The 24,521-nt window shown below is 37.9% G+C and overlaps 1 protein-coding gene across 1 annotated transcript; it reads right to left on the minus strand.

The window, feature by feature from the left end:
* Nucleotides 1–830: 830 nt before the first annotated feature.
* STK26 (serine/threonine protein kinase 26) lies at nucleotides 831–20,062 on the minus strand (the record flags this gene model as incomplete). The annotated part of the gene is made up of 10 exons (XM_010285300.1): nucleotides 831–2,572; nucleotides 3,131–3,267; nucleotides 3,359–3,421; nucleotides 3,904–3,997; nucleotides 4,676–4,824; nucleotides 5,450–5,635; nucleotides 8,171–8,328; nucleotides 8,422–8,530; nucleotides 10,147–10,203; nucleotides 19,832–20,062. Coding segments are annotated over 10 exons (1,209 nt in total), but the record flags the coding sequence as incomplete, so codon positions are not given.
* Nucleotides 20,063–24,521: the final 4,459 nt, after the last annotated feature.

Here is a 24,521-nt window from a genome sequence, read left to right on the forward strand (position 1 = left end):
TCATATCACAAATAGGACAGGTTCCAATTTCCCAAACAATTCACTAACCCCACCTATTATAGAGTTGCATAGATCAAAGACCCTGTGTCAACAAAATTCGGAGGAATTCCCATCACCTCTCCCCTTGGTCTCCCACATGAAAAGAACACCTTAAGGGAAGTGACATGGAAGTAAAAACATACTTTTAATTCTGAGAAATTTGCATGGAGCTCTTTAAAATGAGATTTGGGTCAAGACTGCTGAAGTGAAAGCCGAGGTAATTGTGGCACAGGCCTTTTTGTACCTTCACTCCACAATGCCGAGTTCACAATGAGGTCAGTGTTCTGACATCTCTACCACGTTGCGACGGGCTGTGCATGTTCGTCTGAGCACACAGATCCTGAACACTCCTCTTTAGGAACGGAATCAAACTGAACCCTGGGGCTGCTCCATTTGTCTACAGCTCTCCCCGTGGCGTAGCAGCTCGTAGGTGTCCTCCGGACAAGAACAGCATGGGGGGGACCAAAACCTTTCCAAAGCAACCGTGCAACTCTGTGCAAGGAACACCTTTCTTGAACTACAATACAAGTTCGTGCAGAGGTGTGGATATACCTCTTACATCCACTAAAATCCAGAATAAAACGCACAACAGAACAAGCTCATGAAAGTTTACAGAACTTAAATATTTATTTTTTTAAACCATTTAAAACCCCCCAAAACATTGAAATAAGCTTCATCTATAAACAGATTTACAAGACTAACAACTACAGAAGCTAGAGGAGCACTACAATTTGTTTCTGTGATGCAGTTATTTTGTAAAGCTTCAGATCAACTGTATTTACAACTTTTGCTGCTTTTACATTTATAAAAATATTTATTTAATCCATAACATTATTGTTTTCAAAAACTATTTCCAGACTTTTTTCTCAGATATAAATTCTAATCGAATTTCAGTTATATAGCAGATGAAAGTTTTAAACAGAAACATTTTTTTAAAATTAAAACAAGGAGTTAAAAGTAATTTTTTTTTACAGTGTAGGCACCATTGAAAATAATTGTCCTTGGCATATCTAACCACCATCTCTCACAAGTGTCCTTTATATAAAAACGATGTAATGGCAACATTTGACTAAAAATGCAGTATTTACTTGCACACCATTACTTTTTCAATATTTGGCAGATAAATTTCAGATTCTTTAAAATGACTTTTGTGCAAAAACAAAATGTGCAGGTCTGAACCATAAAATAAAACACACCCAGCCTTTATCAAAAATAAATTTACACCAACAGTTCCACAGCTAAGTACTGAAAAAACAACCCCAGTTCAAAACTTCAGCATAATATACATACTGGGTTGAAAAAGGGAAAAAAAACAGAAGAGAAGAAATTACCCATCTAGCAGTACCATAAATATATAACTGAAAGCAACTTTATAGTCTTACCTACTTTTTATGAAAAAAAAAAAAAAAAAAATCACTCCGTACTGCACAGTACTACCTTTTTGTGAAAGAATATCTATAACTCAGTTATTTGCATATTAACTGGTAAATACATATTTAAAATACACTTTCAGAAAATTATAAACAAATTATGTTGATGTACTGTGTTTTAACGTATTTAAGAACAAAAATGTGTATAAATATCTTACAGGAGAAACAACACCACCACACAGAATGCTGGTGTTACACTTATACCTGCTTGTGAGGTATGTATCACGCGACGCTCGGCTTCTCTGGCTCCCTTCCACCCAGGCATGTGTACTCAGAGGAAAAAATTAAATTAAGTTAAATTGGACTTCAGGTTTTGTCCATTATTGCCAAAAGCCCCACCCTCAACTGTATTGCTTTAAATTTTCCTACCATGATGATGTAAGATTGAATTACTACTTCAAAACCTGTTCTAAAAGGTAATACATGTACTGTACATCAGGATATACCTGTTGCTACATATCACCTGCAAACTATTGACATATTGCTCTCAAATATATTTAATCATAGAGCTGCCTAAAATACTGTACCAATTTAGAATTATAATAGATACTGTTGCAGGTTTATTTTTCAGGGCACAATAACTATATGCTGGTTGAAGCAGGTGCTACAGCAATACCCTTGCCACTACATTACATGTTTTGAATACGCTTGTGAAAAAGCTATTTTCTCTGAAGCTTGTTAGTGATTTACAAAAGTTTAACTCATGAATACAAAAGACCTGTACATCCCCATGTACAGGAACAAAACAGCATCAAAACATACTGTACTTGCACTTTCTATTAACTAAAGTAATGGTTATTTCTAAAAGCAAAACTGCACCTCAACATTTATTAGATTAAACAGGTGAAACTACAATATTAAAAGTTGTTCTTTACAAAATAATTTCCTGAAAATATAAAACCATGTGCACTGCCACAAAATAGTTGAGTAGGTTCTTTCAAATCCTCAATCACCATCAATATGTTGCAAAGATCCAAAAGGCACAAGGAGCTCATGAGCTAAGCACTGCCAAGCTTGAAGTAGTTTTGGTGGGTTTCACTGGGTCCATACGAAACAGCAGTCAATTACGTGAAGTTTCTTAGGATGAGTCATTAACAGAAAATCTACAGATAAAAAAGGCAAGTAAGAATTTTGTTAATTATATTGTTGTAGCTTGGCAAACAGCACATAACTATTTTTGCATCACTAAACTAGTACATGCCTTCATCTCAACAGTTCATAGGGGAAAACCACCAGAAATTACGTTCTCAAGAAAAAATGCCCTAAAAAGCTAAGTTACGAGATTCTCCTGCTTGCCTTACTGGCTATAAATATGTTTACGACGAAAACTGCATGCTAAGTAAAAGGAAGCAAGGTATAACAACTACAATAAAATTACAACACTAGAAAACCAAACAGATATAGCAATTGTTACTATTAGTTTTAGTCTCAAACAGAAGTGTTACATACAACTACCAAAGCTAAAAATTTAAAGCACTGGACATAGCAGATCTTTCACTGCAGATCTTTCACTTATCATTAAACTACTCAAGTTTACCCAACATATCAAGTTCAGTGTCAACTAATCTTTCCTGTGCATAAGTACTTAATTTAAATTTTTTCTTTTAAAAAAAAAGTTCTTTTTTTTTTAAGCAATCCATAAAAAAAATACCATAACTTACTTCTGAAATTTCTCCATAAGTTTCTTCACCATCTTATCTGTGATCCCTGGACACGTTGCTTCTGCCATATTGATGCTTTTCTCAAGTTCCTCAATTGCTTTCTTTCTGCTAGCATTATTTGTGTCCTGCTGTTTGAGCTGAGTAGCAAACCAAAACAGGTAAAACTTAACAAAAGTTATCAGACACTTGGGTAACACTTTCAAAGAAGTTTTTTAAGGCAAGACTTACCTCAGCAAATACAGGGGTGATTATCATAGTTAAACAACTCAGGGTTTTAACAAGATCCTGATCCTGAAGGTTAACAAAAATGGATTACATTAGCATATTCCTATACAACGTATACGCTGCATTTAACACAGCACATGTGATTTTGAAAGTTCAGTTAAATTCAACAAAGAGCTTGAAATACATTACGAAAAAAGTGAAGGCACATTATACATCAAGAAACATTATGTGATGTGTAAAGAGATGCCTGATGACACACCTGAAAATGTCATGTATCATCAGAAAAATAGTTGATTTTTTCGTCTGATATTATAAGAGTCTTTAAAATTCACACCTCCATGAGCAGGTACTCATCTATTAGTATGCGGTATCTTTTCCATTTAAGGATGACATAGGCATAGGAAGTATCACTAAACAAGCATCATCTCTTGAACTACAAAAAGATAGTTCTTATGAAAAGTGAATAATTACAAAGTTCTATCACTAGTTTCCTTAAATTGGCTTCAAAACCAGCACTTAGAAAGAAGAACTCTTCAGACTGTACATACCGTCCCATTCTGTAGCTTCTTTGCATCTGGCTTCTTTCGAACTGTGGTAAAGCTCCACTCAGGATGAGAGTTATTTTCTTTGTTACTGGTCTCCCTGAGGAAAAAGGATACGGTGTACATAATACTAGCACAACATAATGCTAAGCAAGCACAGGTAATCCAAATACATAATAAATCTATATGGATTAGTTCCATATTCCTTAAAATAAGAAGAAAAAACATGTATTGAAACATTAATTAAACTTTAAAAAACCAACTTCAGAAGCTGAATAAACTGAAACATGATCAAAGCAAACAGAAGACGTTATCTACCCATAAAGCTTACCTTCTTCCATGGCATCCCATTTAAAACAGTTATCTGATATCCAGAAAAGCAAGAGACTTACAGAATGTATGTTGTTCCACAGGCATTGTGCCAACTTCTCCATACACCTCAACCTTGCTCTGCAATATTTCTAATTGTGATTCATTGTTTTTGGTACAACCACTAGCCTCAGACTAGGAAATACACAGCACTTAAAGAGAACTGAAATTAAGTTCAGAGAGAGAAAGTTTAAAGAGATAATGAGCGCATAGCTTGACTTATGCATCAGTCTTTAGGTTCATATAAGGGGTTTTCTTGAAAGAAGCCAATGAAAAACATATGGAACAAGGACAGATGTACAGAAGAGGAGTTAATTACACAAAGAAACAGCGACAAACCTACTTTAGTAACATTACTTTAAAAAAAAAAAAAGCAGCCCAAAAGAGACTAAACTGAAAATAAACTTACGAATCTGAACCATCCGAATCACTTTCATCACTACTATGTCCCTCTGCTTTCCATCTCTTAAACCTATCAATCAGTTCTGTCAGATATGAAGTCTTCTTGGCATTTTTCATAATGAATTTGTGCTTCAGAAGTTCTTTTGCAGTAGGGCGCTGTAAGAAACACTTAAATATTTAATGTTATGCTAACATTTCATTATTTTAAATGTTAATAGGGGGAGATTTAGTAAGACAACTGACTTCTAGAGCCAACTCATATAGTATCAGGAAATTAGTGAAACAGGATGTCAAGAAAAGCCAGTAATCCACATTTACAAGCACTCTAAAAATACAATCAAGTTGCACACAGACTATACTGCTTATCCTTCTATGCTAGAAGGTACACACCCAGGAAAATGACTAATCAAAATTCTCCAATGCAACATTTCCTTGTAAGCAGAATTCAGACAGACAACAAAAGTTCTGCTGGAGAAAAAGATTTAAGATTCTCTCCTCTGTTAAAGCTTCTCTTCTGACATTATCCTAAGTTTGAGTGCATTTTAGGAAGCTGCCTCTGTCACCATTTCTTTCAGCATTCTCCTTTCAGCATTTTAAACAAAAGAGACTAGGATGGAGACACAAAACACACCACCATTAACAGTGGAAAGTATAGTCTCTAAAATTATTTCAGTCAATTATGATGCACTACAGCAGAAAAATGCTTTGCAAGCATGAGAGTGAAAAACGAAATCAAAACATCTGTATACACACACACACACACACACACACATCTACTCACAAATGTTGGGTCCTTATTCAGACATGCATCAATGAATTCTTTAAAAGGTTTACTGAATTCTCCTAATAAAGTTGGAGGATTGTTTTTTGGAATGAGAAACAGAACTCTCATCGGATGCATATCAGAGTTGGGAGGCTCCCCTTTGGCTAGTTCAATAGCAGTGATTCCCAATGACCAGATGTCAGCCTGAGAAAGGGAAAAGTTACTTTTAGTACAAAATTAAGGGCTATCGCGACTACGTATTTAATAACTGAAATCTTCACATATACTGCCTCTATATAGTAAAATTAATTTTGGTCTAAGTAGATAATGCACAAAGATTCCTTTCTAATACTTGAAGGCTATAATTCCCAGAGACCTGGCTGACTTAATCAGTTTTAATAACTTTGACAAACATCTACAACATCACTTTTGTTGCACACTTTGTCACTGATGTAACACTGTCAGCAAATGTGCACCTAAATACACATGCTTTTGGAAAAAGTTTTAGAAATGTTAATCTTCCTTTGAGTTTTTTTCTATATAATGAACTAAAAACTGCCACAAATGTCCCATGTCTAATTCAGTTTTTGTTTAAGATAGCAAAACTGCATGCTGATGTTACTTTTGAACTGTAGATGCACTGAGGTATCCAACCTTGCTTGACAGCTCACTCTAAAGGAACAAGGGCAGATCGTTAAATCTAATTCAGCAGGTGATCACTATCCTAACAGGCTGCTTGATGAATTTAGCTAGAAAATTATCAACAACTACTTAGACCTGAAACAGCAAGTTCACAGTGTAATTTTCTGAAGAATAATGAAATAGTACTTATTTTAGCTAAAGGTAAGCATTAGAAACAAATTCTGTCTTTGTATCAAAATATGTTATGAACTCTAACATTCTTTTCTGATTTAGAGATTTTTCCCAAGTGACATATACAAGTGAGCTACAATAGCTATTAAGGTCTCTAAAGGTGTTTCTCATTAAAAAGTGGCTGGCAACGGATGACTACACTTGGCACAGAAGTCATAAACCAAAGTGGCCCATAGAGTAAACAAGGGTTACAATTTGCATCTCTCCAATTTCTTTTCTTATTCACAAGATCTAAAATATCTGTATTTAATAATGAAGAATTAAACTAGCTCATTGTTTATTACTGAAATATCATAACCAACAATTGTATATTGGAGCAAAATATTTTTAAAGAAGAGATGGGGCTTGTAAATCTCTGCCACTACAAAAACGTATGAATTTCTATTTTATTTTCTGTCATTTTAAAGTAAGGAATGAAAGAAAAAAAGGTTACAATTCAGTCCAGATGCCAAAATATTCATTAGTATTAGCCTAGAAATTGAAGTGTATCTTGTCCAAAACTCTTCATCTGTCCTACCAAAGGCTTGCATCTTCAGTGCTTTCCCACCAGACTTTTGGCATAGAAAGAAAAGGGGGAGGGCACTGCTCTTGCAACATATTGACGAGATACGGAAGGCAAAAGATTAGGTTGCTGGAAGAATGTAAATGAAGGGTGGTACAGTTGATTTATACACAGGACAAGCAGAAGTGCTGTCGACTGGACAACGTGCATTTTTAAAGCGAGGTAGAGTGCTTTTCCAAAATGCCCTAGGGTGCACATTACAGTTGCACCACTGAAACCCTAAACATGAGAACTACAACTGCATGCACGTGCTCCTTCCTATCAGGAAGGACCCTTGTGATATGTACACCAATTCCTTCAAGTCTGAATGATCCAGGGAAAGTCTCCTAATGTGTGAGTATCTTCAGGACATCTCATATTCAATAGTCTTTTCTTTACGCGCACAAGTACAGTTACATGTTTGCTATTTGAGAAAAAACAGTATGAAAGTATCACTTTGCATATACCAAGATTTTAAGATTTCTTGCTCCTGTTTAGGGTTGCATGTACAGAGTGTAGAATGTCCAGTGCCAGCACTGAAGTACACTGCCATTTCACTAACCACGTGCTCTAGGTCATCTTGTGGGCATACACATGGGAGAAGAGGGAACTGTTCCCTCCTGATCGTCATTTCAAGCAGCAGTTCCCAACCCTCAGAAAAACATGGAGGAGGTTTGCTTTTCTACTGCTAGTTCACATAGGGAAACTCTCCCTTGCAATTAGTCACCATCAATAGTTCCCATGAAATAGAAATGTACAAGGTACCATAATGCTACCACAGCAACCCATCCTGTAGTTCAAGTTACTTTTTTACTTCAAGATCAGTCACCTGTGCTAAAATCTTCAGCATTATACAGGTCCTCAGAAATACCGTTAAAGAAATGACATCCAGAGTTGTTTATAAAAATCTGAGAAGAGAGTAAAATTTCAGCCATCATCTTGGCCTTAAATAAGCTGGTAAGTTCTGGTGGCATTCTAATTTGCAAGAGCTTTATTACTGTTTGAATTAAATGTGAAACATTGAATTGAAATTAAAAACAAGCCAACCAACCAACCCTGAAAGCATCCAGGGAGCTTCTCTGAAAGAATCTTAACATGAAAGTATCAATTTACTTGCTGAGTTTACATGCATCTTGCATGTGAGTACATGACATGCAACTACTGTAAAAAACCAATTTAATGGCACATTTAATTTTATTATTTGAAACCGTGATTTGCAATCTTTTTTTCCTCTCCATACTGATCGAGCTAAAAAACACAAAACCCAAATTAATTTCTGTTGGATCTGCAGATACAAAGCAAAGGTATTCTACTCTCATACTTACTTTTGAATCATACGCTGACTGCTGAATAACTTCAGGGGCCATCCAAAATGGAGTTCCAACAAAGGTATTCCTCTTAATTTGCGTGTCAGTCAGCTGCCCAGCAACTCCAAAATCAGCAAGCTTAACATCGCCTTGTTCTGATAACAAGACATTGGCAGCTGCCAAGGGGAAATAGCATAATATCTAAATTAGATTACTGCTCTTACAATTTTTAAAGGCTTTAACTAAGTAACATCTGAAACTTTATGCACCTTTTATATCCCTGTGAATTTTCTTCTCTGAGTGTAGGTAGTCAAGACCTTTCAAGATTTCCTTTAGCATTGTAGCAATCTGGAACTCATCAAATGGGCCAGCACGCAGCTTTAGAGAAAAGACACATTAAAATAAATTTAGTCTTGTATCTAATTTTTGCCTTGTTATTAAGTCTTACCTTGAAATATTTTTTTTAAAGAACCAACAGAATTCATAAAATATTCAATGAAGTATGACAATGTTCTATCAGAAATACGTGCCATTGAAAATACTCTTATTTTTCCAACATAGACAGTATGCACTCCTCTCAGCAGGCAATGCACATGAAAAGTTAGCATTAACTTTCCACAAAGTTATAGCTTCCTATAGACAGCAAACACAGGAGATTGAATTTTGCATTTTAGATTAAGCGAACTAAGAAACTCTGTTTATTTTAAAATAAATTAGTCTACTGACTGTGGTTTTTGAATTTAATGACGCATTTTTCTCTTGTTGCAGCATTTTTGATTCCATGCTTGCTTTTGCATCAAGAACATAATGCGCTACTATAAAGCTGCTAGTATGGAATAAGTATAAACTTTGCACATTAGAAAGCTATGTAAATAAAACAGAAGGAACTAAGGTTGGTGATTCTGCTGTAAAAAAAAACAACCACTCAACAACACAGCACTGAAACAGAGAACGTCATGAAATTAGGGTATGGCAAATGAGGCAAAACTTAAAGGTTTTCTCCTTCGGGTTCAGTGGCTTCAGCTGTCACTAACAGAAGCTATTTCACTGTTTCTGACATGCCACAGAAGACTATCAACTACTCAAGTGTTGAAGTGTCTCACAGCCCCTTTCCCAAAAAGATTAAGTTCCAGAGCTACAAAACTACTACGTGCTACACATAATTACTATGCTTTTGCATTCCTGTAGCTGAGTTGATGTGATGCAATTTCATAAAGAAGTTTCGATAGATTTATGAAGTTAAGCACATACTTCAACTCTTGCAGACAGGACCACTGTTAGCAAATATGTAATTAACAACATTCTGTAATACTGAAGACATTATATTTTCCCTTCAGAATCACATAAACTAAGACTGAGTTACATTATCTTACAGGAAAGGGTGGGTCTAAGCTTCTGAAAGTATGGGGAAACCACATCCACACACAGTGGACTGTGCTCTTGTACTCTCTAAGCTACATCCTTCATGAATGCTTACACTATCTTAAGTAAAAGGCACTTTCATGCTTAACTAAAAATACCTGAAAATGGAAAACCCAACATCTTTTAACCAGTTAAAATTAACTGACCTCTGTGGGTACACACTTCATTCATTCCTGAGACCCAATCCCAAAGGAAACTTTTTTTTTTTTTGTTCAAGTGTAATGAATATTCTACTGGGGGGAGGGGACAGACAGATGACCCAAAACCTCAAAACCCACCACATATGGCAAGAACAGTGCTTCTCCTCATAACAAAAAAAAATTGCCTTACATTTAACTGAGAACAAATGGATGTTTCCTAATGCTTAAAGAGAAACAGTAAAAACAAACAAACAAATCAACATGAATTCAATACTACAGAAATACCATTCAAATTCACACATTTTGGAGCATTACAATGTAGCAGTGATGTAGTATCAGCTGCCTCCATGGACTAGATTTTATAAAGAGATATGAAAGCACAATGACATAAGGTTCACTGGTACTTATAACGCAAAAAAATCATATACGTACAAGATCCAAAGCTGACCCTCCACCCAAGTATTCCATTATTATCCATAGTTTTGTGCCCTGTAAAGGAAGGCATGATTTGTTAGAAGTCCAAGGCTGACATAAAAAACAAATTTAAGAAAATTCACTAGACTACCAGCATACTGTAAGAGGAATGCAAATACAGAGTCCCATTAGTCACCAACTTACTACTGCTTGTGGAATGATCACACAGCTCCCGTGCAAGATGTCTAAATATCAATTAAAGTTTGACTTCTTTACTTAAAAAAGCAACACCCACCACTAACTGGTATCTAAAATGATGCCACCTAAAGGAATGGAACTTAAGAGAAAAAAGTGATTTGGTGGTAGTTTAAGTTTAAACTAAGTGTTTTAATGTAAGATTGTAGTTCTCAAAAAAAAGACTGTCTTTGCATTACAATTATTAATTCCAGCCATTTGTGATACAGAAGCAGTACAATTTTAATAGGAAGCTTTCTTGTAACATCACCACACCTCTCATCTGAGGAAAATACTCAGAACTTAAAATTACTTTTGAAAGAAAGTAAAGATGAACACACTTCAAAGACAACAGAAATTTAAAGCCTAATGGAGGCAGCTGCTAGGTGCCTCTTCCCCTACGTAGTAACTCTGCAAGCGTGTATCTAGCATGTCCACAAGCTCCAACTTCAGTTGTGAGATGCAGCAAAAAGTGAGAACCGATAGCCCTTGACTATGCTTGTACCTAAGGATTTACATCCTACCACAAAACATGCCTGCTACCAGAGGGGCAGCTCCAATTTTGAAATACAAAGCAGCGCTATGACCACCAGCCAGGAGAAATTGCACTGCCAGACCTGGAACCCTACAAAGACGTTCAGGTTTACAAAGTTTTCAGATCAGAGGTTCAAAATCAGCCATTAAAAGGTCAAAGATAAGAGCAATATAGTTCAATAAAAAGTATGACTTAAGGCACCTATCTTAGGAATTACTTTTTAAAAGAAAAAATTTCTACTAATATTGCAATGTTCATGTAATCCTTCACTATATGCAATTTGAATCTCAACCCCTATGAATATGTGAGTTTCTGCACTTTCTTTGTGGAGAGGTCTCAACTACTAGAATACAAGAATTGACAATTTTTTCTAACATTGACTTCTAGATGCTGGCTTTGCCATTGGTATGTAGCTGCGAAAGGTGGCTGGTTCATATAAACAAAACTGGAAAGATTTTGTATCAGATCTACAGACTGTATGTTTCAAAACTGGGATGTTCTGCTATTTGCTTGCCAGAGTTGCCACACATTTCAGAAGAAACCCAAATGTTAATCTATGAGCTAAAATTCTAAGAAATTCTGTGAATAAAAACCCATTTCTTTATTTAAAATAAAAACCAGTTATTAAAAATACTCAATTGAACCAGACCTGGTGAAGTACCACGCACGCTGTTTAAGTCACCAGCCAATATTTACTAGTGCTAGTTGTTTGTAACGGAGCACAAGCTTACGGCAGAAGCACTCTTGAGCCTCTTGCATTCCACATCATATACTTTCCCATCCTATTGCCTGACTAGTGACAGAAATCTAAAGAAAACTCAACAAGCAAACAAAGGTGCAGTTTCTGAAAGTGCCACATCCAATTATCTTAACAAAGTGTGCTCTATTAGGTTTATACAGAACTTAAAAACCACACCATTTATGAGAGTCTATTCCAATATTATGAGATCAGCGGGGAAGGGCTGGCTAATTTTAGCAGTTTTTATAAAGACCAACTTTGTCAGCTGAGAAGACCTGCAAGGAACTCCAGTTTAAGGCAAACATTGTGGTTACCAGACATGTTTGGAGGATTTGACTATTACTTGAAAACAGTATAGGGTGAAAATGAATAAGTACTGTGTTTCTGAAAGAATGTCTCAAAGAAATTGCTACTATCCACTGTAACCGGGTGTGGATATTTTCTAGCCAGGCATGAACAACCTTTTCCCTAGCTATTTTAGGTCAATCAAGTATAAATAGACAGTGTAAAACAAGCAGTGTCTTTAGATTGTCTCAAAGCTCTGGTGCACAAAGTGCTGTACAATTTTAATGGAAGTCTCTGGATGCTACTACAGGAATTCTCTATAATCAAATCTGAAAAATTGAAAATAACTTTAGGCTCTTTTAATTGTAAAAGAGAAGAGCAAGCCCTGGTGTTTGTAATAATTAAAAGCACAGCTACTTAAACCCTTCAGCTAGATGGCACAAATAGGGAAAATAATGAAATTTCAGTCACCAAGAGAAGACCTATCTCCATGGGATCAGATGGAAAGTACAGCTCAAGTATTTTATCAAGCTTCACAAATATGCATAACCAAAACATGCCAGAACAAGCATAACTTTTAATACCTTTAATATCTTTCTTGCCTGAACTGATAAAAGTGGTAATACATTTTAACAAGCCACTAGGCTTGCTGAAATCACTCATTTCAGCTATCTAATGTAACTCACACTGCTGCGTTGATACGCACTATCACTTCCAAGGGTACTCTCCACAACCAATGTTTTATTTATTAAGGTGTGATGTTAATTGCAATCAAAGTGCAATATGGGATGATAGGACAAATTTAGATCCTGACCTACCGCAAAAATGAGTATCTACAGACATCTACATCAGGGTTTTAGTTATATTACAGCTACTAAACTTCTACTGATACAGCTGTAAGCTTGTACAATTCTACACGCATTTGTGAAAGACACGATACAAAGGTAAAACATTTTACTACTGTATACAAATGTGTTTATTATGGTGCACTCTTTGACTATATATATATGCTTGTACATCACCTGTTTAGAAAACACTACAGATCTTGCCACATACTAAATGAAAATTTAAGAAAAAAATTACTAATATCTAAGCTCTAAGATTAATTCAATGAGAAACTCCCATTCAAACTCCAAAATCCAAGATATACAGGTACCCCAAATTACAAAGATATGGGGGGTTTGCACCTTTTTGTGTCACAGTAACTGAAAATTGGCATCAGCTTTATCCCAAGGACCTCAAGGAGGTAGACGCCGCCATCTTGCACCAATGCTAAGGTTTTTGGAGAGTAAAGTATCTGATAACACACAAATAAATTGCACTACTAAGTAAAAATATTAAGGGACTGTCCGTATTTTTAAAATTGCATTTACAAGTAAGACATACAAGCTGTAGCTAATTCACAGCTAGGCTGCAGAACATAAGAGTATCTTACATGGCATCAGCTGAGGTGACTAAGTTACAAATTAGTAAGTCAAGTAATTGAAATAAAGACACACTTCCCTTCCCCCTTTCAGCAGCAGGAGCATCTGGAAGAGCATGCATGTAGCTGGTAAGTCTCAGGCTCCCCGAGACTGGGCCACTCCATCCCAGTCAGCCACAAGGCTGGCTCTGCCTTTTGAAGTGCAAGGAAACTGTAAAGCTGTAGAATAGGTAGAGCAGACCTGCCAAACTAAAGTCTCTCATCTGTAAATGTGTACAATTAGAAAACCCTCCCAATTAACATCTCTTAGTTCATATTTTAGTCATGAACAACTTTTAATTACCCAATATGTTATCTTACCAGTGGAAAAGCTGAAACTGGTTATAAATAGGTGACAAGAACTATCTGCTTATTCAAAACTTACTTAAAATTGGCAAAAAAACCAAGAATAAGTTACAACAGAAAATGTTTTGTTACAGTTCAATTGAATGAACTGAGGCACACATGAAAACCCTGAAGCCAATGCATGGTCTCAGCTGCAGTTTCTTCAAAGAAAAAAAAAAAAAGAAAAAAAAACTATCAAATTTAAAGATTTAAACCAGATCTAGATTACTCAACTAAGAAATATCAGTAAGTGTTGCAGGCAACCTGAATGCCTTTCCACTGAGGGTTTGCTTTGGTGTAGTCAGGAAAATACCAAGTTGCTTTGATTTAAACAGTGCAAAACTCAAAAACATTTCTAATGCCATTCCTATTTCTGTTCCATAAGCATGATCTGAAAGAGAGCAGACTGGCTCAGCTGTTTTGTTTTCCTGTAAATGAAGACGAAAAGGGAAAAAGAAAAATTCTCTTAAATTTTGAAATACCTTCAATTTACTGTACATCTATGCTTTTTTTTAACCACTACCTTAAAAGGTATTTCTAGGAATATTTTCAGTTATCTTTATATATAAAATTAAGTATTCACCAACAAACCAATGGGACCACTTTGAATGGGATCTTCATACCAGTCATATCCATAGCAAACCACTATTAATCTCTGCAGCCTAGGATTTTGCTTTGTAAGAAACAAGGTGTCTTGATTTTCATCATTGAGCCTCAGTGTTCTTTAATTTGGCACAATTTTGAAGTCATTTGGTACACAACTGTACTTATTTCACTGTTTCCAAGAGATGTCTACAGAGAAATTAAATTGTGAATGAAGTACTACACAGCTAAATACTTAGGCTGACACTCAGAGTAATAGCTACTAAAAAGTTAAAAGCTATAGTAGTAAGTTAAAAAAACAAACACAGATACAACTCTTAAAATACCTGTTATTACTAAAATGAAAAGGCAGCATAAAAGATTCTTTGCACATTTAACAAAGCTAATACATTCTATGCCCTGAGGAACCTGAAGCTGAAAGATCTAGTATTAGTAACATAGGCTAAAGAAAAATTAAGAGTCAAGATACTACTTAAACAGTAGTTTTATTTATTTTGTTATTTATTAATCACAGAACTAAATGTACTCATTTATTTGTGGACATTTTTATTCATTAACTTGGGGAACAGCAAGCACTGGAATTACCTATCACGCTAGTCTGGGACGAAATCCAAACATTCTTGTGAATCTTTTTTTTAGGGTTTTTTTGTATTTTTTAAAATAGATGTTTCTTAAAGGAATGGGATAGTAACCAGAATTCCATAGACACCTCCCCAAGCTCTACACAGAGAAATTTTCCTTCCCCAAAGATATTAGAAGTGTGAAAAGTAAACAGGAGAACAGCATTAATCTCTCAGAATTTATCCCTTTAGAATAGAAATGGAAAGAACTCAAACAGTAGTGAGGAAAGTCCTGCGGCATTAACATGATCCTGTATTTGCCAGGAATTTTTAAAAATTAAAAAACCCTAACCAGAACTTGAAAGTTTTATAGCACTGATAGGAAAGCTATACTTACATATGTAAGAAAAGGGGTAAAAATTGAAACACTTGCTTAACAAGGCCAAAGACAAGCTGCTGTGACGCACAGGTACTTAGGCACATTTGCAATACCCTTTTTGCTTTCAGTACCAATGTTGCTGTAAATAATGAAGATTATTTTCTTTCCTTATTCAATTAATGACTTACAAAGCTCTTTCCACCCACCAGAAAAACCAAACCAACACAAACCCCCACCAAATCAAGGTTTATTTTCCCCATTTACAGCTGCTGAAATCACTGTTTAATTCTGAAATTTAACAAAACACTCTTCCAAGCAAAACCACTTCCAAGCAAGGACACTTTCAAAAATTTACCTTGACCTGCTTGTGTTTTAAAAGCCCCAAAGTACAAAGTTAAAATTATGGATACCCAGGGAGGATAATATTTAGGACTTGGCTTATCACAGAAAATAGACTGCAAGAAAGACTGATCACATCTGGATCTGCAGTACCATTTGTGCACTGCTTCAGGGGAACATTGCTACCTGAATTCAAAGCAGTCTTGAGAAGAATCAGCTTGTTCTTGGTTCTGTGCATGTTCCCACATACTATGATGCAGGAAAGTAAATTCTACTACATCAGAGCTCTATCACTTAATAACAAACAAAACAAAAATCCCACTGATTGCGCCCAGTAAAGAAAAGGAAAGATGGGACATCAGTGACAACCTGTATGTTCGTTTCAGTGTGAAGAACCCACAGAACACTGAGTAACTAAGTAAACAGCAAAGCCACCACAACTTTCTTATCTTGGTCAAAATGAGAATTTAGTATTTGGAGTACAGAAAATTAAATCACCCCACTTAGCATTAAAATATTATAAATTGAATACTTTTGGCAACTTAAAGAGGAAAAAAGCCAAATCTACAATGAACATTAGTAAATAAATTCTGCAAATAATTTTATAGTATCACTGAAAGATACAACACAAGTGTGACACAGGAACGTTTCTCAGAGATCTGTCTTTAGAAAAATGTCAAAAACGCCACTATACCTTAGAAGAACCAGAAATTGCCTGGGGATGGAGGGGAAAAAAGAAAAATCAAACAAAAAAAAACCCCAACCCCCAAAAGACAACAACCCCACCCCAAACCCAACCAAACAAACCCAAGCCAACCAAACAAAAAGAAAACCAACAAAAAAACCAAATGCAAGCAAGCAAAAAACCCCAGACATTTAAGATAGCTCTAACCACGGTTAACACTTTAGCTTTTATTAAATGGCGTATTTTTTGTTTTTGTTCTGTTTTTAAATCATCTAAAACTACATATGGACTGCAGATCATTTAAACAGTATTTAAGGTGATTAAACCTGGAGACCTTTGCAAGTTGAAGAGACTCAACATTCTGTATTTCTGTAGGTTTTCTTTTTTGTTTGTTTATTTTTTAAATTATGCCTTAGATAACATTTCACACAGTGGTTACATAACTGCTGATGTCATTTTTACTTTGTCTCTGGCCTACTATGCTGCATAATTACCAACATATCTCTACATGGTGCAGCGTTTCTTTCCATATCAGAGAAAGGTTTTTCGTTTCTATAGCTATGAAGGTTCCCCCCAACCATCCCCAGGAAGGCCACAAAATTGTGCTAGGGATTGTGGAGGGAGGAGAGAACACCAAGGTCCAAAACCAACAGCAATGGCAAGAGGAATCCTCTATCAACTCCGCTCATTCTCCAGCCATTACGTACAAACTTCAGCCTCAAAGAGCAAGCAACAAAAGGAGCAAAATAAAGTGAAAAGCTCCATTCAAAGAAAAGTAAAAACCTACTAAAAGCAAGTTCAAGTTGGCATGATAACTCTTTCTCAATTTTAGAATTCCTAGCTGTATTCAAAACAACTGGGTGCTAGCCAATCTTTGTTCCAACTGGAGCATTGGAATAGAAGGATAAAGGCTCTTTGGGAAGGACAGGCAGGGGAGACAAGGAGGGGGTGTCACCCTCTATGTCAGTGACCAGCTGGAGTGCATGGAGCTCCACCTGGGGATGGTCGAGGAACCAGAGAGCTTATGGGTCAGGATTAAAGGGAGGGCAAGGACAAGGTGACATTATAGTAGGGGTCTGCTACAGGCCACCTGACCAGGAAGACTGAGTGGATGAAGCCCTCTACAGACAGAGAGGACCAAGCCCTGGTCCTCATGGGGGACTTGAACCACCCCAGTATCTGTTGGAGGGACAACACAGCAGGTCTTAAGCAATCCAGGAGGTTCCTGAAATGCGTTTATGATAACTTCCTTCTCCAAGTGACAGAGGAGCCAACAAGGAGCGGTGCCGTGCGGGACCTTGTTCTCACCAATAAGGTGGGGAATGTGAAGCTCAAGGGAAGCCTTGGCTACAGTGACCATGAAATGGTGGAGTTCAAGATCCTTAGAGCAGCGAGAAGGGCGCACAGCAAGCTAACTACCGTGGACTTCAGGAGGGCAGGCTTTGGCCTCTTCAGGGATCCAGTTGGTAGAGTACCATGGGATAAAGCCCTGGAGGGAAGAGGGGCCCAAGAAAGCCAGTTAATATTCAAGAATCACCACCTCTAAGCTCAGGAGCGATGCATCCCAAAAAGGAGGAAGTCGGGCAAAAACACCAAGAGGCCTGCATGGATGAGTGTGGACCTCCTGGACAAGCTCAAGCACAAAAAGGAAGCCTACAAGAGTGGAAGCAAGGCCAGGCAGCCTGGGAGGAATACAGAGAAATTGTCTGAGCGATCAGGTTAGGAAAGCTAAAGCCCAGGCAGAATTAAATCTGGCCAGGGATGTCAAGGGCAACAAGAAAAAGCTTTTATAGGTACGTAAAAGGAAGACTAGGGAAAACACAGACTCTCTCTGGAAGGAAACAAGAGACCTGGTTACCCAGGATATGGAGAAGGCTGAGGTACTCAATGACTTTTTTGCCTCAGCCTTCACCAGCAAGTGCTCAAGCCACACCGCCCAAGTCGCAGAAGGCAAAGGCAGGGAGTGGGCAAATGAAGAACTGCCCACTGTAGAAGATCAGGTTCAAGACCATCTAAGGAACCTGAAGGTGCACAAGTCCATGGGACCTGATGAGATGCATCCATGGGTCCTGAGGAAACTGGGTGAAGTTCCCACTGACTGGAAAAGGAGAAATATAGCACCCATTTTTAAAAAGGGAAAAAAGGAAGTACCTAGGGAACTACCAGCCAGTCAGTCTCACCTCTGTGCCCAGCCAGATCATGGAGCAGATCCTCCTGGAAACTATGCTAAGGCACATGGAAACTAAGGAGGGGATTAGTGACAGCCAACATGGCTTCACTAAGGGCAAATTTTGCCCTTAGCTTGACAAATTTAGTGGCCTTCTACGACGGGGTTACAGCGTTAGTGGATAAGGGAAGAGCAACTGACATCATCTACCTGGACTTGTGCAGGACATTGTCAAATGCTTTGCACAACATCCTCATCTCTAAATTGGAGAGACATGTATTTGACAAATGGATCACTCAGTGGGTAAGTAATTGGCTGGATGATCACACTCAAAGAGTTGTGGTCAACAGCTGGATGTCCAAGTGGAAATCAGTGACAAACAGTGTTCCTCAGTATTGCAGCCAGCACTGTTCAACATCTTTGTCGATGACAATGGACAGCAGGGTTGAATGCACCCTCAGCAAGTTTGCCAACAACAGCAAGCTGTGTGGTGCAGTCAACATGCTGGAGGGAAGTGATGCCATCCAGAAGGACCTTGACAGTCTTGAGAGATGGGCCCATGCAAACCTCATGAAGTTCAACAAGGCTAAGTGCAAGGTCCTGCACACGGGTCGCGGCAATCCTAAGCACAAACACAGGCCAGCAGGAGAATGGATTCAGCACAGCCCTGAGGAGGACTTGGGGACGTTACTTTACGAGAAGCTCAACGTGACCTGGCAATGGGCACCTGCAGCCCAGAAGGCCAACCATATCCTGAGCTGCATCAAAAGAAGCGTAACCAGCAGGTCAAGGGAGGTGATTCTCCCCCTTCCACTCCACTCTTGTAAGACACCGCCTGGAGTACTATGTTCAGCTCTGGGGCCCTCAACATAAGAAGGACATGAACCTGTTGGAGCAAGGCCAGAGGAAGGCCACAAAGACGATCAAAGGGCTGGAGCACCTCTCATATGAAGACAGGCTGAGAAAGTTGGGGCTGTTCAGCCTGGAGAAGAAAAGGCTCTGAGGAGACCTTACTACAGCCTTCCAGTACTTGAAGGGGGACTAGAAGAAAGCTGGAGAGGAACTTTTTACAAGGGCATGTAGTGATAGGACAAGGGGTAGTGGCTTTAAACTGCAAGAGGGCAGATTTAGATTAGATACAAGGAAGAAATTTTTCACAATGAGAGTGGTGAGGCACAGGAACAGATTGACGAGAGAAGCTGTGGATGCCCCATCCCTGGAAGTGTTCAAGGCCAGGTTGGATGGGGCTTTGAGCAACCCAGTCTAATGGAAGGTGTCCCTGCCCATGGCAGGGGGGCTGGAATGACATGATTTTTAAGGTCGCTTCCAACACAAACCATTCTATGATTTCTATGAATGCTATACATTACCTTTAAATATGATCCGTAGTATTTTGTTACATAAGGACTATCACACTGACTTAAAACAGTTATCTCTTGCTGTATATCTTCTATTTCATCTTCTGCTTCCTCAAGGTCTATGATTTTTATAGCAACCACTTGCTGTGTCCGATTATCAATTCCTTTAAAGACTTCACCAAAGGAGCCTTTCCCAATGCGTTCCAGTTTTGTGAATAGTTCTTCTGGGTCTGCTCTATGGTTCTAGAAAAAAGAAGAGGAAAAAAAGAAAGATACATGAGTTACTTTACTTCCAAGTTATTAGCCCTCACTACTTCTCAAGAAGCACATCATCCAGATTTATCATCACTAGAACGTTCACATCAGATGAATTTATTTCCTGCGCACTAACTTCTAATTCAGCTATTAGTTACAGAACATACATTATGCAATTATGTCAAAGGTAAATGAGCCTCACCAGGAAGGGAATCAGGTACAAACCTCATTTTACTTCCCCATATAACAACCCATTAAAAGGAAAGAATAGAGCTGTTCTTAATATTAATCCTATCTGTGCAGTAATTCAGAAGATCGGGGAATGCAAATACTGGCACAGAAGCACTAACATCATCACCCAGGAAGAAAAGGCTGGGCTTTCTACCTGGCCAACAGCCTTGGGCAGACAAAGCATCCTATCTAGTAATACAGAGTGGAGCTGGTTGCGAGAGGATACTGGTATTATATATAGTATAGTGAATACTACCTGGTATTCACCGGCAGATTCCGAGATCTGGTAAGATCAGGTGTCTCCAGGGCAGCTAAAAGTGCTGACAGAAAGTAGAGCAAAAGGGACTGAGAGATGTTTGAAGAAGGAATAAGAAGACCGGAGCAGGGTACTGAAACTGGGGTACTGATCAGAACTGGCTGGTATCACCCAAGCATGCCTTAAAAAGGGGAACAGAGCACCGGGCAGCATAGCACTGCTGAGGACACCTGGCTTAGGGTCTCTGTTGATTCACTATTAAGTTCAGCAGACAGATTATTATACAAAGATTTTAAATTTCTCAGCTCCATTCAAGTAGTCACAAAGAAAACAAGAAGGAAGGAAATTCTCATTTTCCCTTCAAGAAAAAGCACCTACATGGCTGCTTAGAGAACCTTGTGTATACAAAAAACACAGCAGTGACTTCTGAAGGATACTGATGACTTGCTCCACAGTTTAAGAACACAAATCTTTAGCCCACAGTAAGAAAGTGTTTTTAGGAGGCAAGACAGATGTATTAACAGAACAGCCTACACTTTACAGAACAGAATATATTAGTCGTGTCAGAACTGGGCAACTCATTGCACAAATCAATCTTTGAACAAGAAACATCTGCCCAAAAAAGGCTTCTGATTAAATAGCAACATTTGAAAATATGAAAGATATTCTTTGCTTTAGATCTTTCTTGCACTCCAGAACTCAGAACTGGCAAAAAGAAGTGACAGTTTTGGCAAGAGCAGACATTCAACCCAAGGCACAGAAATACTCAAGTATCAACATGAAACTCCAGAAAACATCTTTACACTAGCAGTCTTGCAAATGGATGCAAAAATATTTACTGGGAGGAAAAAATACATTACTACTTTAACCAATGGACCAATTGTGCAAAATGGACAATCTCATTTCCTTACTGAGCCCGTATTGTCACTTCTTTCCTTCTACCAGAACCAGAATTTATTCTACAATATGGTGAGCTGAATCAGGAAACAGATTTAGCTAAGAGTTAACCATATGATATGTCAGGTTTATTTTCAGCGGAATTGGTTCACTGCTCGTATATACCAAGCTGTCACTTGTGCTATCACAAGAGGAGGGAACATGACATGCTAATCGGTGTAGACAGATTTTTAGATTTTGCAAATATGCAAGACACACTGCTGGTCCTGAGCAGCACATTAAAGCAAGAAGAATGAGGAATTTCCCCTTTGTCTACAATGAGCTCATTGCTACTCTGCTCCATTAAAAAAAAAAACACAACAACCAAAATACCCACTTTCAGAGAAATAATTAAGCAAAAAATTTTGTACTTTCTTCTGTTAATAGATCCCAAGAAAGACTTAGAAGATGAACAAATACATAATCAAAGTAATGAAAAAAGATAGGATGAGTACTATTCTGATCTAAAATCTGGGACAACTAATATTATTATACGTGGAATGAAAACGACTGAAGGCCTCAGGTGCTCATAAAGCTTTTAGCTAGACAACAAAGACCCAGTAAATCTTCAAAATGCCCAAAGATAGCCATATTGTCATATGCTACTGCATCAGCTCCTGCCATCTTTTCATGGTTAAGAGTAAAAAAAAAAAATCATATTTCTTTAAAAATAAAACAATCTTCTATTTTCAGATGCGTTTCAAAAAATTATTGCAGGGACAGGTGTGGCAAAAGCAGCAGCGACTGCCACCTGGCCTATCCCTGCTGCTAGTTAAGCTGCCAAAATGTCATTTCGCTAGCAACCTAACGTGTTCCTGAACTACAACATTAGTTGCAATAAGGAATAAGTAACTGATAGATATCCATTTACAATAAACAAAGACACAGACTCCCAAGAAACAAGAGTTAAGAGAGAGGATTGGCAAAACCTTTCATTAACCCTAAAATACTCATCTTCAGAAAAACTAGCTTCATTTTGAAACATACTTGGAGCCTGGGATTCCAGGAATCAGTCATGCTAACTAATAGCTATTGTTGATTTGAGATGAAACCTGTTAAAACACTTCCAGACAGATAAAAGAAAAGCAATTTAATCACAGACATAGTCAGCTAATCCAGCTATTCACAAATGTTTGATGAACTCAAAGGGCAATGCTTGCATTTTGCTTGGGGAAAAACTTTACGCAGAAAATTCCTCTGGGCTCTTCAGTGGAAGTGTACATTGCTCACTCCTATACACCCACCTAACCGTCATCAACGAAACAAGCCAGGCCTCCAAACTCTCTCCCCCAGGCTACTTCAGGTGAATCAGAGCTTTAAAGGCTTTTTTAACTTCCAAAAACTCCCAACACCATTATGTGGGAGTGCTGGAATACAGGGGGAACCATCGGCAGGACTGGACTTCCCGACACTGCAGAACTCCACGTACATCCCTGGGAGGGAGAGGTGGAACAGAGGGGCATCAGAGGAGAACAAACTGTGCAGGACTACTAGAGGAAAGAGTCACATCTTTCTATTCTGAGAAAATCCTCTCGCAGCAAGCAAAGTCAGCTTTACAGCTTCTGTTATTCACCAAGCCTGACAAGGGACTATAGGACACTCCAGGATAAGGGCAAATATTTCTGACCAGCTATAGCTAATATTGAGATAATGTCCTTGGAAAGGCTTCAAACTTAGAACACTACATAACTTACGTCCTTAGAACAAAGACTGCTTTTTGAAACAACTTTCCTTTTACCTTTCTTAATTTCTTTATCTTTTAGACTATTGTTCTACAGGAATGTTTTTCTACAATAAAAAAAAACACCCAAACTTTAAAAGACTACTTTTTTAAAAAAGAGTAAGCCTATCCTCCTTCTCCTGGTATAGAAAAGGATGGTAATACATTTTAAATAAAAGTGTGTATGTGTATATACACACTCCCAATATATACCAATAAAATTTTTTAAGCACAGCTGCCAGCTAAGCTTCTAATACAGTAAAAATTAAGATTTCTAACACTCCTGAGCAAAACAGCCAAATGTTATTCCCTGTTCTTTCACTGAATGGGAAAAAGGCTTAGGAATTTTGAAAGTTACCTGCATGAGTAATTGTTGGGTTTCTTTTTTAAATAAATACTGGTTTCTATGGGGAGTCATGTCTGTTGGGCAGCAGACGGTAACAATACAACAGACAGTATATGGGCTCCATCATCAACTCTTCAAAGATAACGCCTATGAGTGGACAAATCAGGAGAATTTGTTGCTTCTCCCCTCCCTAAGCCCATTTCTGCAGACAAAAGCAGCAACACATATGACAAGCACAGGCACATTCACATGCCAATTTCAATCTCGCCAGCATGAGTAACAGTACCAGCACAAGCGTGACAACACAAGCCCTCTGCATAGCTTAGGTAGTCCACCATTTCACCAGCCCGGCACAATTATGCAGCCTGCGCTAGTGCTCAGTAAAATATCTCCTCCTGTCTTAATACAACCATGTGCCATTACTGCGTATGTTTATACACATATGTATGCACGCATACAGAGTCACAGGATAATAGCATAATTCAGCTTGGAAGGGAGCTCAGGAGGTCATCTAGTCCAACCACCTGCTCAGAAGCCCCAAATAAAAAACACCAACGCATAACTTTTGCCAGTATACCTTCAGTAGCTGCATGGAGTATTCTGACAATACAGCTTATATAAGCATTTTCTTGTTGTTCTGATAAACACAGCTATGCAGGAATGTCCTGGCTGCATTCTGCTACAAGACAGACTGGCTGACTCACCTTCCCACCTGTGACCCTTTCATGTACCTGTTCTCCAAATTGCACATTCTTCCTTTGAAACAAAGTTAAGGCACACAGCATATCTACCTTCAAAGGTTATACAGGTATCTAATGACACACACCAAATTAGAAGAAACAATATCTATGTTAGACTGCCTCAGGATCTGTCAATGCAGGACTGTTTACAGAAACAGGTCTTCTAAGAAGGTTCATTAATGAATTTTGTTAAAGAATACAGAGTACAACTGGATGAA

This window comes from Phaethon lepturus, unplaced genomic scaffold (assembly GCF_000687285.1).
Source record: "Phaethon lepturus isolate BGI_N335 unplaced genomic scaffold, ASM68728v1 scaffold3174, whole genome shotgun sequence".
In the NCBI taxonomy this organism is placed as follows: domain Eukaryota; kingdom Metazoa; phylum Chordata; class Aves; order Phaethontiformes; family Phaethontidae; genus Phaethon; species Phaethon lepturus.